This window comes from Somniosus microcephalus, chromosome 2 (assembly GCF_052327205.1).
Source record: "Somniosus microcephalus isolate GS21.2 chromosome 2, FLI_Smic_1.0, whole genome shotgun sequence".
Classification (NCBI taxonomy): domain Eukaryota; kingdom Metazoa; phylum Chordata; class Chondrichthyes; order Squaliformes; family Somniosidae; genus Somniosus; species Somniosus microcephalus.
In genome coordinates this window covers 299,728,577-299,745,814 of record NC_140988.1, presented here as the reverse complement: position 1 = coordinate 299,745,814, position 17,238 = coordinate 299,728,577, and the positions used below count along the sequence as shown (strand labels likewise).

Here is a 17,238-nt window from a genome sequence, read left to right as displayed (position 1 = left end):
TGGCGTCGAAGCAGCACAGGTCCTTGCATAGTAAGCCATGAAGGTACCGAATATCCCGTAGTAGATCTCCGCGGATAGTTAAAGAGCCTTTCATGGGGGGTCACATTAGTAGCCGTTGAAAGCAATGATCTAATGGAATGCAGGGCATCAGGCAGTACCATTTCCCACTGTGTATTCTTAAGGTTCCGGGATGTCAAAGCCAACATAACTGCCTTCCAGATCACCCCATTGTATCGTTCGCACTGTCCATTACCCTGGGGATTATACGGGGTAGTTCTACTAGTAGAAATTCCCCGACTCTGAAGGTATTCCTTCAACTGGGAAGACATAAAAGAACTTCCCTGATCCGAATGGATATACGCAGGCATCCCAAAGATGACAAAAAGTTGAGTCAGACATTTAATAACTGTAGCAGCTGATACATCTGCACAAGGAAAAGCAAAAGGGAATCTTGAAAACTCGTCCACAACAGTAAATATATATCGGTTTTGAGTAGTTGAAGGAAGAGGCCCCTTAAAATCGACGCTCAAACGTTCAAAAGGAGAAGTAGCCTTTATAAGATGAGCTCGTTGAGGCTTAAAGAAATTCGGTTTACACCGAGCACAGATAGAACATGATGAAGTCATCCGCTTGACGCCTTCAACTGAAAAAGGCAAGTTCTTACTGCGTACAAAGTGTATCATCCTCGTAACCCCAGGATGACATAAGGCATTGTGAAGATTAATAAGCGTATCTCCGTGAATCACAGAACAATAAGCCCTCGACAGTGCATCAGCAGCAACATTATCCTTCCCCGGACGATAAACTATGTCAAAATGGTAACATGCCAACTCAATCCTCCATCTCATTATTTTATCATTTTTGATCTTTCCAAAATGTTTAACATCAAACATAAAGGACACAGATTTTTGATCAGTTACCAACGTGAAATGTCGCCTCGATAAATAATGTCTCCATTTACGCAATGCTTCTACTATTGCGTATGCCTCTTTCTCTATTGAAGAATGTCTTTTTTCACTATTGTTCAAAGTACGTGAGAAAAAGGCCACAGGTCTTCCATTTTGGTTCAGAGTAGCCCCAATTGCAAAATCCGAAGCATCCGTCTCGATCACAAAGGGAACCTGCTCATCAATAGAATGCACAACTGCTCCTAAAATATCCTTTTTAAAATTCTCAAAACATGTCCTGGCCTCCCACGATAGAGGATATGTCGTAACCCGAATAAGAGGCCGGATCTTCCGTGAAAAATTTGCAATCCAATTAGAATAATAAGAAAACAGTCCAACAACTCGTTGCAAAACCTTAGAATTAGTAGGACAAGGTAAATCAATCAATGGTCGCAGACGTTCTGGATCTGGTTTAATCTTGTTTCCCGAGATAATATACCCCAATAGATTTACCTCAGTAGTCGAAAAGATACATTTCTCTTTGTTAAAAGTTAAACCAACTTTTTCCGCAGCTTGAAGGAATCTTTTTAAATTAGAATCATGCTCCACCCTTGATTTGCCACACACTGTGATGTCATCTAAGTATGAAAAGGTGTCAGAGAGGGAGTTATCACTTATAAAAGCATCCATTGCCCGTTGAAAACAAGCAACACCATTAGTAACACCAAATGGTATTCGGCAAAACTGATACAGCTTTCCACCAGCCTCAAAGGCCGTATATGGTTGATCCTTCTTAACAATAGGAATCTGATGATAAGCACTCTTTAAATCAATAGTGCTAAAAACCTTATACTGAGATACTTTGTTGATAAGCTCATCAATCTTAGGCAAAGGGTACGCATCTAATTGAGTATACCTATTAATAGTTTGGGAATAGTCTATCACCATTCGTTTCTTGTGTCTCTCGTTAGTCGTGACAACTACTTGTGCTCGCCAAGGCGAACAACTAGGTTCAATGATTCCTTCCAATAAGAGACGTTGAACTTCAGAATTAATAAATTCTCTATCCTGACTACTATATCTTCTTGACTTGGTAGCAATTGGCTTACAATCCGACATCAAATTGGAAAAAAGTGATAATGGAGAAATAGATAAAGAGGTTAATCCACAAATAGATAAAGGTGGCTTAGTCCCTCCAAATGAAAGACTAAGAGACTCGTGTAACTGAAGCACATCATGTCCAATCAAAATATCCGCACAGAGATTAGGCAAAACAGATAGGCGTATATCAGTATACGTATTACCTAGAAGAATCATTTTCACAAAGCAACAACCAGCTATTTGTGAAGTAAGGGTCGTCTGAGCCATACACACCTGATACGTAACAGGCGAAATTTTCAAATGCTTCTCCTTCGCAAACTGAAGACTTATAAAACTCTCAGTACTGCCCGTATCTATAAGGGCCTTCACTTCCAACCCATTAACTTGAGCCGTAACTATAGCTTTGTTTAGGCCATGAGCAAATGCAGCAGAAATTGATGCAATAAACGCCCTATCTAAAGGCTGAATAGTCACAGAGGAGGTAGTGGAGGAGGGCCCTCCCACACCAGGAGAGGAGGAGGTAATTGAACCTGATGATTTGCACACGCGTGCATAATGACCTCTCTTGCCGCATTTACTACACACAGCCTCCCGAGCAGGACACTTCAGACGAGGGTGCTGGATATTCCCACAAAAATAACACTTCTGAATCCTAGAGGCAACAGCCGCCGAAGTAGAAACTGTTTCAGAATCTAGTAAACCACTCCCATTAAGTCCACATAATTCCTTTTCATCCGAAACTGCCGAAACCATAGTCGCAGGCCGATTAAAAAGAGCATAAGAATCCGAACTTCTCTGAGCCATATCCAATGTAGAAGCTTGCTCAAAAGCACTTTTAAGATCCAGAGTCTTATTTTCTAACAACCGCTGACGAATTGATCTAGACAGTAATCCATTAATAAAAGCATCCCGTACTGATTCGTCCTTATATTCTTCAGCTGTCACAGCCTTATAATTACAGTCAACACTAAGGCACCGAAGTGCTTGTAAATAAGTATCCAAAGATTCTCCCACCTGCTGCCTACGGGCAGATAGAAAATGACGTGCAAATACCTCATTCTTTGGTTTAACAAAAATCTTTTCCAATGTAGAAATAGCCACTTCATAAGTTTTACAGTCCAAAATATATTTATATACATCCGGAGCAATGTAGTTGATCAGCATATTCAGCTTATTTAGAGACTCTTGATCCAACACGCCCAAAAAGTTTTTAAATGTACAATACCAATGTTTCCATTTATCATCCACTCCAGCAGAATTAGGGTCAGCCTTGAATCGTTCTGGTTGAAGATATCGCTCCATTCTAACTTAAAGTTAATAAATTGAAATAAAGAATAGATTTGCCTTCCAAAGCTAGGCTTTATTAACTTTAAAATCTGCAGCACATCTTCCCACATCCAGTCCCAACCAAAGCTGGAAAAGAACTGAATTTAAGGTGGCCACAACACATCATGTGATCATCAACTACCAATGAGATTACAACATATATCCCAAGGCAGTTAACAAACAACCAATCACAATACTTTTACTAAACAAGGAATAATCACCACACATATATATCCATTTTAGGTATTTCCTGGCCTTTATATGTCACTTTCACCCTTATTTTTCCTTTGGGGTAGACTTTTTGCCCGTATACGTCTTCAAGACAATCTCTGTAGCTTTCAAGGGTATGTGTGAAAATAGCCGCTTGTAGTCTCTTTGATTTATGACTGTTAGAACTGACCCTGTGTCCAATTCCATTTCCACTTGGACTCCGTCTATCTTGAGTGTAACCCAGATAGTCTGGTGATCCTCCATTTCGGTTACCTTATGTAGTTTCAGACAACCCAGCTCCTTGCTTCTGGAGTCTGTGTCACTTTTCTGTTCGTCTGAACCACTGTCCATCACCTGGTGTACCTTTTTGTACTTCTCCTGTGGAGATTTCTTACTATTGTTTTTCTTCCCAGACCTGCAGACTCTTGTTAAGTGTCCTGCTTTCCCACACTGTCTGCACACTTGGTCCTTGAACCAACAATCTTTCTGGTCATGTGTTGTTCTGCCGCAGCGATAGCACTTCCCTGTTCCATAGGACATTTCATTGGTGCCATATTCTTGCGGTCTCTGTTGTATCTCTGCAGCGCCCCTTGCGGCTGCTTCGTGTGATACTGCCATACTGAAAGCTTTGTCCAGCGTAAGGTCCTTTTCTGATAGAAGCCGTTTCTGGGTTCCTTCACTTTGTAGCCCACACACAAACTTGTCCCTTAACGTGTCTGCTAGTCCCGCTCCAAACTGGCAGTGTTTCGATAGCTTGCGCAGTTCCGTTAAGTACTCAGCATTGCTTTCGTCTTTGTGTTGGTTCCTTTTATGGAACTTAAATCGTTCTGCTATCAGCAGTGGTGTGGGGTTTAAGTGGTCCTGTAGGATTTCTACTATGCTTTCAAAATTCTTGTTTACCGGCTTCTCTGGGGTTATTAGATTTCGCAGTAACCCATAAGTTTTTGCACCCATGGAATTTAACAGAACCAGTGCTTTATTAGCATCTGGCACTTCATTCGCCCTGCAGTACACCTCAATACGTTCCACATATGTCGCCCAACCTTCGACTTCATTGTCGAACGTAGAGATACTGCCACTCTTCGGCATCCTTGGGTGTGCTTTAACTATCACAAATGGCGCCTCCCGCGCTTCCCCTTCTTCTCCGCTGGCACAAAATGGCGTCTCCCGCGCTCGCCCTTCTTCTCCACTGCGGCTTCTAAAAATGGCATCTCCCGCGCTCTTCCTTCTTCTCCGCGGCTCAATGGCGTCTCCCGCGCTCTCCCTTCTTCTCCGCGGCTCAATGGCGCCTCCCGCGCTCTTCCTTCTTCTCCGCAGCTCAATGGCGTCTCCCCTTTCTTCGCCCCGTGGACCCTGTTCAGCCCGTGAGCACTGGCTGTGCTCTGCGCATTCTTCTTTTTATATTTTTCGACGCCGCTCAGTCTAGAACCCGGCTGCCTCTTACCCTCTCTCTCTCCGGTTTGTTTTATTTTTGTCGACGCCGCTCGGTGTTCAACCCCTGGCTGCGCCCTGCGCTCTTCACCCTCTGTCTTGCCCCGTCGACGCTCCTCGGCTCTCTCTCCGCCGTCAGTCGGCTCCAGCCACCGCTGCTCGGGAAGGGTCTGCGCTGGACCTGTTGTCGGTCTCTTACTGCTCATTGTGGCTGGGGAACCAAGCCCGGCTCTCCACAGCCTCCTCTGCGAAGTTGGATCTCTGACTGACTGCTGGGCGGTTGCTCGTGGTCGACGCCCGTGTTCCTGGCCTCGACTATTTTTTTTTTCTTTTATGTTGCAGGTAGATTCGAAACGACACTCGTTGCCACTGTTGGATCCGTGGTTCAGTGGATAAATAATCACACGGATGCTGCACATTAACAAATAACAGGTCTTTACTGGAGGAGGGTAGTTTCTAGACTGGGGGTACAGAGGCATGCGCAAAGCTTATATACCGGTGTGGTCACTGCCGGTACTACAGTATACAGGAGCTGTAAAAGTAGTTCTGACTTAAAGGCACATACACTACAGTAACAGACGCTCTTTATGCCAGGAGAGGACACTTCATTGTCTTCTCTCTGACCAGAGAGAAGTAGGCAGAGTGTGCACGTGGCTTTGTCAGGATAGCAGACTTCCCCATGGTGCAGGGCGCCATTGATGCACACATGTGGATTTGCGGGCGCCACATCTAAATGCTGAGATGTACCACAACCCTAAAGGCTACCACTTGCTGAATGTGCAGTTGGTGTGTGACCATGCTCAGTCATTATGATGGTGAATGCCCAGTATCCTGGCAGCAGTCATGATGCTTTTATTCTGCGTAGTCTACTGTTCCCTCAGTCTTTGAGCCACCAAAACAAACCAGAGGGTGATTACTGGGCGACAAGGGCTATCCGCTGACTACGTGGCTCATGACTCCGCTCCACAACCCAACCACATGTGGGCAGCATGCGTACAATGAGAGCCATACTGCCACATGGAATCTGATAGAGCAGACCATTGGTTCTGTACACAGGAGTCCTCCCTTTAACTATTGGGGACTTGGCTTGGAGGATGTTGCATGGGGCAGTCCCTTGCAATAAGGTTTTAAGTCGGTTCACCGACTCCCAGGCCACCTGCATTTTCTGTGGCCTGGAGGAGTCCATGTTCCACATATACATAGAGCATGAGAGGTTGCAGCCCCTCTTTCACTATTTGAAGGGTTGAAGGGGCTGCTCCACGAATTTTGGTTGCACTTCAGTCCCACGCTCCTGCTCTTTGGTCACCTGGTGTTGGGGGGGGGGGGGGTGCAGCGGGCAAGTCGGAAGACCTCCTCGTAAGACTGCTCCTGGGCCTGGCCAAGGAGGTCAATCAGCCCGACTGCCTGCCTCTCTTCCGTGGCTATGTTCATGCCCGCGTGTTCCTGGAGATGGAGCACGCTTGAGGCCTTCCGTGACCGGTGGACACTGAAGAGATTGGAGTGCATCATCACCCCGGGGAATAGAATTTTAATTTAATTTGTTAAGTTTCCTTTTAATTTTTGGTTAAGTTACAGTTTTTATTGGTTAAAAATTGGCAATTGCCAGCAAGAAGAATAGTGAGCAGACCATTGGTGTCCTTAAACAATGCTTCCGCTGACTGGACCACTCTGGAGGAGCTCTGCAGTACTCACCAGAATGCGTCTCAAGATTTGTATGGTCTGCTACATGCTCTACAACCGCACCATCATGAGGGTATAGCTCTTGCCACCAGGCATACGGTGAGCAGCTGAGGAGCAGGAGGAGGAAGAGGAAGATGTGGTAGAGGAGGAGGAGGAAGAAGTGGAAGGAGGAGGCAACCCAGACAGTCCCTTTCTGCCCAGGCTGTCCGTGATTGACTTATCCAACTGCGGTACCAGTGAACACAATCCCAATTCCCCACAAAAGAAACATTCCAATCCAACATTATACATCAATCTATCCAATATTACATAACAAAGCCAACTTATCGCCCTTGTGCATTCCCTTAATGCCTGCCTTCAGTGTGCCTTTGTCTGTCCTTGTGCTCCTACAAAGTGCGATCCTAGTGCCTTGGCTGCTGGAAGGCTGCTGATTTTGAATGGGGGAGACAGCAGAGCTGTCTGAGTATGTGAGCTGGTGGCTGCGAGTGTCAGATTGAGTGACGGTGTTTCTTCTTCATCATCGCCCTTAGTCTTGCACCACTGGCTGGGCAGGTTTGATTTCTTGGGTCTCTGAAATGAGAAAGGCACAAGGGTAGGGTTGTGGAGAGGAGAGGGGATAGGGAAAGCAAGAGGTGCATGCTTACACCATGTGCAGCTTGTAAATCAGAAGAGATTATGGGATGAGGGAGATGTGAGAAGGAGGATTATGTATGAGGATACAGGCATCTTGTATTCTTTCAGCTCCGCTGCTGGCCACAGGCTCAGTGATGCCCCTCCCAAGAATGGTCAGCACCGTCTCCTCCATGGGGGCGAAGTTGTGCAGGTGCGCCTGTCCCCCGCCAGTTAGATCCTGATGGCACCAGTTGTAAGCCACCTTTTCCTGCAAGAGAAAGAGAAGTGTTTCTTTGGGTGTGGTACAATGTGTTTGGGTAATATTCCTGTCTTGGTTGAATAGCTGACAGTGTGTGCAAGCTGTGAGATGTGGGTGTAAGGTTTGCAGCAGTGGTAAGTGTGTGAGGGTGAGGTGAAGCTATGAATGTGAGGTCTGAGTCGTGTTTGGTAGAGATTGTTGGTAGGTGAGTGATGGGGGTCTGGTGCATTGAGAAGTGTGTAAGGCTAGTGGTGCAGTTGGTGGGATATGGCATTTGAAGCTGAATTAACTGACCATCACTACTCACGTGAGGTCATTAAAGTTATTCCTGCACTGCGTCCATGTCCTCTGAGCTTAACTTCTGGCATTCACCACAGGGGCTATCTGCTCCCATTGGACTTTACACTTTTGCATGAAGGCCCTCCTGGCACCCTGTGGAAACAGCACCTCTCTCCTTCTATCCACCTCCTGCACCAAGGCCTCCAGTGCTGCATCTGAGAACCTTGATGTATGCTCTCTCTCCTGTTGTGCCATCATCAGTTTTTTTTCCACTGTCTTCTCCAGCTAGTTCAATGAGCTGCTGCAGTCAGAATGCACCTCCCCTTTAAGAGGTGCAGAGACTGCCTTTAAGTAGTGCAGGCTAGCTTTAAGTGGTGCTAGCCTTGCAGGATCTTGGGCCCCGGGGCTGAGCATTCAGCCACTCAGCAGCGCATTCAGCGCAGGGCTGAATGCCGCAATCATGGAAATGAGATACATTCCTCTGAATGGGTGCGGGTTGATCGAATTTTTAGGTCACAATCTTTGTATTTTTTATGTTAATTCCTCCTTTTCTCCCACCTCAACAACAACAACTTGTATTTATATAGCACCTTATTATAAGGCAAAAAAATTGACACCGAGCCACATAAGGAGAAATTAGGGCAGGTGACCAAAAGCTTGGTCAAAGAGGTAGGTTTTAAGGAGTGTCTTAAGTGAGGAAAGAGAGGTAGAGAGGTTTAGGGAGGGAATTCCAGAGCTTAGGGCCTAGGCAACAGAAGGCACGGCCATCAATGGTTGAGCGATTATAATCAGGGTTGCTCAAGAGGGAAGAATTAGAGGAGCGCAGATATCTGGGGGGCGGGGGAGTTGTGAGGCTGAAGGAGATTAGAGATAGGGAGGGGTGAGGCCATGGTGGGATTTGAAAACAAGGATGAAAATTTTGAAATCGAAGCGTTGCTTAACCGGGAGCCAGTGTAGGTCAGTGAGCACAGGGGTGATGGATGAACGGGACTTGGTGCTAGTTAGGACATGGGCAGCTGAGTTTTGGATGACCACAAGTTTACGTAGGGTAGAATGTGGATGGCCAGCCAGGAGTGCATTGCAATAGTCAAGTCTAGAGATAAAAAAGGCATGGATGAGGGTCTCAGCAGCGGATGAGCTGAGGCAAGACCGGAGACAGGTGATGTTATGGAGGTGGAAATAGGCGTTCTTCGTTATGTTGTGGATATGTGGTTGGATGCTCATTTCGGGGTCAAATGTGACACCAAGGTTACGAACAGTGTGGTTCAGCCTCAGACAGATGTTAGGGAGAGGGATGGAGTCAATGGCTAGGGAACGGAGTTTGTGGCGGGGACTGAAAACAATGGCTTTGGCCTTCCCAATATTTAATTGGAGAAAATTTCTGCTCATCCAGAACTGGATGTTGGACAAGCAGTCTGACAATTTAGAGACAATTAGGAGGGGTTGAGAGAAGGGGTAGTGAGGTAGAGCTGGGTGTCGTCAGCGTACATGTGGAAACTGATGTGTTTTCAGATGATGTTGCCAAGGGGCAATATGTAGATGAGAAATAGGAGGGGGGCCAAGGATAGATCCTTGGGGGACACCAGAGGTAACGATGCGGGAGCGGGAAGAGAAGCCCCACTTATCTCGGACAAGTGCTAAATCGTGCTGGAGTACAGCTCCACATTTGGCATCTACCTTTTGCCATCTCACCCATCTACCATTTTCTTCATTGTGAGCGTAGACAGTGCTATTGGCTGGACTAGCTGTGGAGGGTATCACAGCCACGCCTGATCAACATCCACATACACAAACGTTCCAGCAGGAGTCTCTGAATAATGCTCAGGAACAGGATTTTCTTCTATGCCTCCTAGCCTGGAGCAGAGGCAAAGGTCAGACACAGACCAGGAATCCAACTTGAGACATTCGTGTATTGTTCATAACTGCACTAACAGGATTTACTCACTGGGGAGTGAAGTTAGCATGTAATTTCATAATGTATCAACAAGGAAGGAAAACTGAGAAGTCTAAGAATTTAAGCCCATTTGTGCAATTTCCCAAATTTGATGGCTTTTTTGCTGACGCGACGCAAAGTAAATAAGGAGCGACTGTTTCTACTAGTGGATGGGTCGGTAACCACAGGACACAGATTTAAGATAATTGGCAAAAGAACCAGGGCGGGGCGGATGAGCAGAATTTTTTTTAGGCAACTAGTTATGATCTGGAATGCACTGCCTGCAAAGGTGGTGGAAACAGATTGAATAGTAACTTTTAAAAGGGAATGTGATATATACCGGAAAGGAAACATTTGCAGAGCTATGGGGAAAAAAGCGGCGGTAGTGGGACTAACTGGATAGCTCTTTCAACATGAATGACCTCCTTCTGGGCTGGAAGATTCTATAAACCGTCTTCCAAATAACATTTAAGCTCACTTAACATCCCTCACTGCTGCACATTTAGCGTCATAAAATAATGGAATCTGAAGAAATAAATTGGGGTTTGTTGAGAATCTTGGTACATTCCTTTAGTCATTGTTCACTCTGGTGTTGTAACGTCGCTTCCGACACCCCCTCGGGTGACCTCAGTTATTTAGAGTGATTGCTGCCTCCACTTCCTTCTTTTCATCGGGATACTGGAAAGAGGGACCCGGGTGCGCAGTGAGGCAGGCAGTCCCGTCCCTCCTCTCTGAAGGCTGCCTGTTTAAAAGCGCGCAGGAATTTCCGGCGGTTCACGCCCTTGCTGGTGAAGCAGAGAGCGACAGGCAGAGGGAGAGACAGAGCTTGCTGACTTTACCTGCCCTCAGAGCGCCCAAGAGGTTGCGCACCCATCGGATCGCCGCAGCTGCCACAGAGGTTGAGTCGCGGTCTCGTTTGGTTTTCTATTGTTGCAACTGCCTGTATCGGAAAATTGTATCGAGTTTCTCTTCCGACCCTCCCCGAAGGAAACAAAACGAGAGAGTAGAATCATGTCTGGGACCAACTCAGCGACGATTGATACAGTGAAGAGAAAAATCCAGTTCCTGCAACAACAGGCAGATGAAGCGGAGGAAAGGGCTGAGCTTCTTCAGCGGGAACTCGACAGCGAGCGGCAGGCGAGAGAAAGAGTGAGGAATTCTATATATATTCTCTTTAACGTGTTGCCGTGTCCGGGAGCGTTTGCTGCAGGCTGCATCTTATCAGCTGCACCTTTACAGTTCACCGTCTCCGACCGCGATCCGCATTTTAAGCAAATCTGCTGCCGCATTAGCTTAAAGTCGCGCTTCCCCGTCCCTCGAAGTTTATTTTTGTTGAAAATTTAAAGATGTGTTCTTGCATTGCAAGGAGACAAAAGGTTGAGTGTGGGTCTGACTATTGTTCATTCAAAATGGTGGAGGCTGGGTGTTGGCCAAGGGTTTGGCGAGTCAATGAAAGTTGGGATCAGGATTTACAGCCTCGGGTTTCGGTCCCGTCACCCTTTTCCCAACGTGGCTTTCCCCCCCCCCCCGTGATCAGTCGGTTGAGATGAATGATTCGGTTTTGTTTCAAAACCGGTTTTCCTGCAGGGAAAATAAATGGGCTAAATCGTAGCAACACGGTGGCGGGACGTGACTGGACTTTGTGATGAGGGATCGTTATTTAAAACACTGCAGAGGTTTATTTTTGTGCTTTTTTTAAAAAAAAAAAAAACCTCTTTGGGTCAGGTTTTCAGAGGCGCTGTTGGTTTGTGTGTGTGGTTTTCTTTCCCCAAATCCTTGCAAAGTTTGTAGTCCGAGGAATGGAGGTCCCTCGGCTGCTCACTCGCTGCCGCAGAGCAGTCATGGTGGCTGAAGCAGTCAGGAGAGGAGTTACCTGTTGGTCACCGGTACCGACCAGTCTCCTCACCCGGGCGTTTGCAGCATGCAGATCATGAGATTAAAATCACGTTCTGCTGCCCCTGGTGTCGCTTTAATGGGTGGGGTACGGGCCTGACTTTCTGGAGCGAACATTCCAGCGTTTTCATGCAATGAGTTACTGGGTGGTGGCCACACCAACATTTTTGTTGGAGCGCTAATGTTTTTGCAGGCAATTCAATTGGTGCTGTGGGATATACCTTCCAATAAGCGCCCTCCAAGACTGCATGGGCACTTATACCTCTGTACATGTACCTTTTTTAGGACAGTATATGTGTATATATTTTATAATATATTCATGTTACTAGTAATTGTCTTTTACTGGAACCTATTGATGATCTGCAGCTCAATCTTTTTGGCAAGTACTCTTACCTAACCAGCAGAGTGGTGGTGAATCGATGCTCCTTGAAGTATTGCCCTGCAATCACCATCTGCACATATGCTGTTTTCATATGGTGTTATTCCAGCTCCACAAAGTGTGCAGTTTGCCAGATTGTGACATGCTTTGGAAGGTGGCTTGACTAGTTGCTGAGACCCCGTAGCTGTATGAATATCTTTTTGCTATGTCTGCTCTATTGCTGATGCACTCAACAAATAAAATATATGCTCACGCTTGACTGTTGGATGCATTACAAGAGCTCCAGAGTGGAACAGTTGTGCCTGATTTCACTTCTGGTTGTCTGCAGCTGCTAATCCTGGTTCCAAAATCCCCCTCTGGCACTGCCACCTCTCATGCCATTCTCCATACGCAGAGATTTCTTGTACCTGTTTCTGTTCCGTGCTACCTTATTTTTCTTTTACTTTGTGCAAGAGTACACAGTGGAAGGTTCTATACTCTAGGATTCTTGCTGGTACCACTTGGTCCTAGGCAGGAGAATGTTGCACGTGCAATGGAATAGTGTACACTTGAGCAGCCTTACTGATGCACTTGCTGTGTGCCTGTTTTCAGCAGGCACAACACCGTGTGTACAATACCAGAAATTGCAGCCCATTTCACTAGTTGGAAGGGGGTGCTCTGCAACTTTTGCCTCCATTTCTTGCCAATTATGTTCATTTTCCATAGGCCAGTGGGTCAGAGGAACTCTTGGGCTTGGCTAAATCAGCCAATCGCCAGTCAAGGATGAATAGGATTCTGTTATTCGAGCTTTGATTTTTGGCTGGGTAACCCTGGAGTACAGGCATTAGATGTCCACTGATTTGTTGGAAGCATTCTGCGACAGAATGTTACCTGGGCTCCAAGGGTTAAATTATGAAGAGAGATTACATAAGTTAGACTCGTATATAGATGGTTATGGGGTGATTTTAATTGAGGTTTTTAGGATTTTGAAAGGAATTGATAGGGTAGATATAAACTTTTTCTGCTGGTGGAGGATTCTAGGATAAGGGGGATAATCTTCAAATCAGAGCCAGGCCATTCGGGAGAGAAGTTAGGAAAAACTTTTCTCTCGGGGTGGTAGAAATGTGGACCTCTTTTTCTTTCAAAAGACAGTAGATGCTAACTCAATTTATAATTTTAAATCTGAGGTTGATAGATTTTTGCTAGCTAAGGGTATTAAGAGATATGGAGCCACGGTGGGTAAATGGAGTTAGGATACAGATCAGCCATGATCTCATTGAATGGCCATCTACTGTTCCTATGAATGTGATTTGACTGTTTCCTTGAAGTTGATCTGACAATAGTTTGGACAGATCACCTGTCCTTTATCAGTAGTGTTGTTTAGGGAGTGCAGTTGCAGATACTTGTGATGGCACTTGGCTTTACCCAATTCCACCAATTACAAATCTGCAAAACAGGACAAAGACCATGCTAATTTCATGCTGATTATGCATTAAGTTTTTAAATGACAGTTAATTGGGTCTGCTTTTTTTCTTTTTTTTTCCGAATGCATCAACTCCTTGACAGTTCTGAAGGATCCACTCAGTACCCCGCACACATAGCCATACTTCATGTATGCACCTTGTTGGTGAATGTCGTTGGGTTGCTTAGCCTGATGCTGTCTTTGCCTGCCTCGAACAGGGGTCGTTGGATAGCAAGAGCCCTAGTTGACTTATTCCCATCCAAAACCTAGTGGCTCCCAGGCCAGTTGTGCCCTCCTGCTGAAACCATCTAATTTACGCATACTGGGATTGACACTGGGATCTCCCTGTACTTTTATGACCCAGCTACCCTGTGTGTAAACTCGGCTGTCAAGTGAACCTGGTCTTGCTTTTCACGATTTTCTTTTTTCATTTTCTCTTTGTGCTGAAGACAGTGGTTCACACCGTTCTCGTGGTATTCAGGTGTGAACCTAGACTGTAAGTGGTGGCAGGTTATTCAACTGTGGGAGACATGAAAACCAAGCCCTAAGTTGTCATCTCTGGACATTGTCGCAGGAGTCATTTGTAAATCAGTTAGAGAGAACCTTTTTGTTTCTTCAGTTCTTGCTGCCCCCTTCCCCAGCTTCCTTAGTCAGGGAACACGGAGGGTGGAGGAGAGAGGGAAGAGAGCAGGAAAATCAGTCAGGGTTCTTGATCACTGTTAGTAACTTGCACTGGAAAGGGTGAAAATAGGATTGGGTTTGACTGGTGCTCTCTGTGGTCAGTTAGCTTGTCGGTGTTACGGATCACATGATGGGGGTCAACCATGCCTCTACAAGAGCCACTGTCTTCAGAAGAATAGGGGATACAATTGGGAAGGGCCATGGATGAAAACCGATGACTGGATTGAAGGCTGATAAATCTCCAGGGCCTGATAATCTACATCCTAGGGCACTTAAGGAAGTGGCCCTAGAAATAGTAGATGCATTGCTGATCATCTTCCAAAATTCTATAGACTCTGGAACAGTACACGTGGATTGGAGGGTAGCTAATGTTACCCCACTATTCCAAAAAGGTGGTAGAGAGAAAACGGGGAATTATAGACCGGTCAGCCTGACATCGGTAGTGGGGAAAATGCTAGAGTCCATTTATAAAAGATGTAATAGCAGAGCACTTGGAAAACAGTGACAGGATCGGACAAAGTCAACATGGATTTACAAAAGGTAAATCAGCTTGACTAATCTACTGGAATTTTTTGAGGATGTAACTGGTAGAATAGATAAGGGAGAACCAGTGGATGTGATGTATTTGGACTTTCAGAAGGCTTTCAATAAGGTCCCGCATAAGAGATTAGCGTGTAAAGTTAAGGCACATGGGATTGGGGGCAAGGTATTGACTTGGATAGAGAACTGGTTAGCAGACAGAAAGCAGAGTTGGGATAAACGGGTCTTTTTCAGAGTGGCAGGCAGTGACTAGTGGGGTACCGCAGGGATCGGTCCTAGGACCCCAGCTGTTCACAATATATATTAATGATCTAGACGAGGGAACTAGATGTAATATCTCCAAGTTTGCAGATGACACAAAGCTGGGTGGGCGTGTGTGCTGTGAGGAGGATGCTGAGAAACTCCAGTATGATTTGGACAGGTTGGGTGATTGGGCAGAAGCATGGCAGATGCAATATAATGTCGATAAATGCGAGGTTATCTGCTTTGGTGTCAAAAACAGGAAGGCAGATTATTATCTGAATGGCAATAGATTGGGAGAAGGGGAAGTGTAACGAGACCTGGGTGTCCTTGTGCACCAGTCGCTGAAGGTAAGCATGCAGGTGCAGCAGGCGGTTAAGAAGGCAAATGGTATGTTGGCCTTCGTAGTGAAAGGGTTCGAGTACAGGAACAAGGATGTCTTGCTGCAGTTATACAGGGCCTTGGTGCGACCACATCTTGAGTATTGTGTGCAGTTTTGGTCGCCTTATCTAAGGAAGGATGTTCTTGCCATGGAGGGAGTGCAGCGAAGATTCACCAGGCTGATACCTGGGATGGCAGGAATGACATACGAGGAGAGATTGGGTCGATTGGGTTTATACTCGCTGGAGTTTAGAAGAATGAGAGGGGATCTCATTGAAGTTTATAAAATTCTAACAGGACTAGACAGACTAGATGCAGGAAGGATGTTCCCGATGGCCGGGGAGTCCAGAACCAGGGGTCACAGTCTAAGGATAAGGGGTAAGCCATTTAAGACAGAGATGAGGAGGAATTTCTTCACCCAGAGAGTGGTGAATCTGTGGAATTCTCTACCACAGAAGGCAGTAGAGGCCAAGCCATTAAATATATTCAAGAAGGAGTTGGATATATTTCTTAAGGCTAAAGGGATCAAGGGATATGGAGAGAAGGCAGGGACAGGGTACTGAATTTGGATGATCAGCCATGATCTCATTGAATGGCAGAGTAGGCTCGAGGGGCCAAATGGCCTACTCCTGCTCCTATCTTCTATGTTTCTATGTTAATCATTAGTAAGGAATTGCTGAAAGTGATTAGGAGTGGCAGTTCTGTGATGTTAACAGGGTATCATGGGTTTGAGTAGATGGCCTCAGTAAAAATATTCACATCACTGGATGTTGGTGCATCTGAATTTAACACCAATGCGCCAAGTCTGATGCATTTTTTGTTCACGTGTGGTGTAAGCCAAGTTTATATTGTCACACTCAATGATCTTGTAACCTGCCAACAAGCAATTTAAGTAGTGATTTATTAATTTGCTACTGTTCATATATGTGAAACTCAAGCTTATAAATGAATACTTGCAAAATTCTGTCTTGTGCCAATATCAGAAATCATTGTTTACTCAAATTGCAGCTTAAGCAATTTCTAAAAGCTCTCTGAGGACCAAGACTGTATATACTCCCCTACCTATCTATTGGTGGTGTTTTCACCATTGTTCGGCAATTTTATAGAACAATTCAACACTGCCTCCAGTTCTTTCAGATTTTATTGGTGGTAGGGAGTAGTGAGTTATTCACTGACTTGTAGATATTTGCATTCTAGTCTTTGTTTTTCATTCATAATCCACCTTAAGTACAGCAGTACAAAAGAAGTGCATTTATATGATATACCCTGTTCTAATGATGGACTCAGATTTGAATTTGAAGACTACTTGGGTGGTCTACTGAACTGACTTTTTAAAAAAAAATCAGATCTCTTGTCTACTGTGGAAGTTCCCCCCAGAGTAGTCCCCTGGTGGCTCAGTGAGTAGCTGAGCCACCCAGACCTCGATCTGCTGTCTACTGATTAGCTGATTCCAGCCAAGACACCTGATAGAGGAGCTGAAATTGGCTCCCACCCTTTAAGGTAGGTAACCTCTGGAAGTCCACATGTGGCCCAGTTGATGACAATATTGAGCTTGGCCAAGATGGTTGAGCATTGTACTGACATTGTTAGGCTTGCAGTTGAATGAATGATGTACTGGAGGGTGGCTGGCTGGCAGCCATGTAGTTATGCTCCAAGGGGTGAAGGAAGAACGGAGAAACTTAGTGGCGAGTGGGGAAAATAAATAAATTGCCTGTTTTATATTTTTAGGGCAGTTTTTACTGCAACTAGAACAACAGTGCATTTCATGACTCTTTCTAAATGCTGTATCTTCCTTTGTGGCTGGAAGGTCAGTATAGGCCAGCAAGCTGAGCTAGTCAGTTTGTTGGCAGTCAGAAAACAATCTTACTTCTAGCAGTAATTCCAGTTGTGTTGATGGTGCCTCTATAGGTACCCATGGAAACTATATCACTTTTGGTGGAGCACACAGCTGCAGCACGAGCAGGA

The 17,238-nt window shown here is 45.5% G+C and overlaps 1 protein-coding gene across 8 annotated transcripts in view; it reads left to right on the top strand.

The window, feature by feature from the left end:
• The window catches only part of LOC147123479 (uncharacterized), a 119,493-nt gene that overhangs the window by 49,192 nt on the left and 53,063 nt on the right, over positions 1 to 17,238 (top strand). Inside the window, exon 1 of one of the 8 annotated variants that reach the window (XM_085973629.1) lies at positions 10,407 to 10,867. The exons of 4 other annotated variants lie outside the window; for them this stretch is intronic. In XM_085973629.1, the coding sequence (XP_085829755.1) occupies positions 10,730 to 10,867 (138 nt within the window). In that variant the 5' untranslated portion in view covers positions 10,407 to 10,729. Of the gene's footprint in view, positions 1 to 10,406; positions 10,868 to 17,238 lie in introns of those variants that run through there. 3 more of the 8 variants (XM_085973627.1, XM_085973621.1, XM_085973610.1) reach the window with 3 other exon arrangements.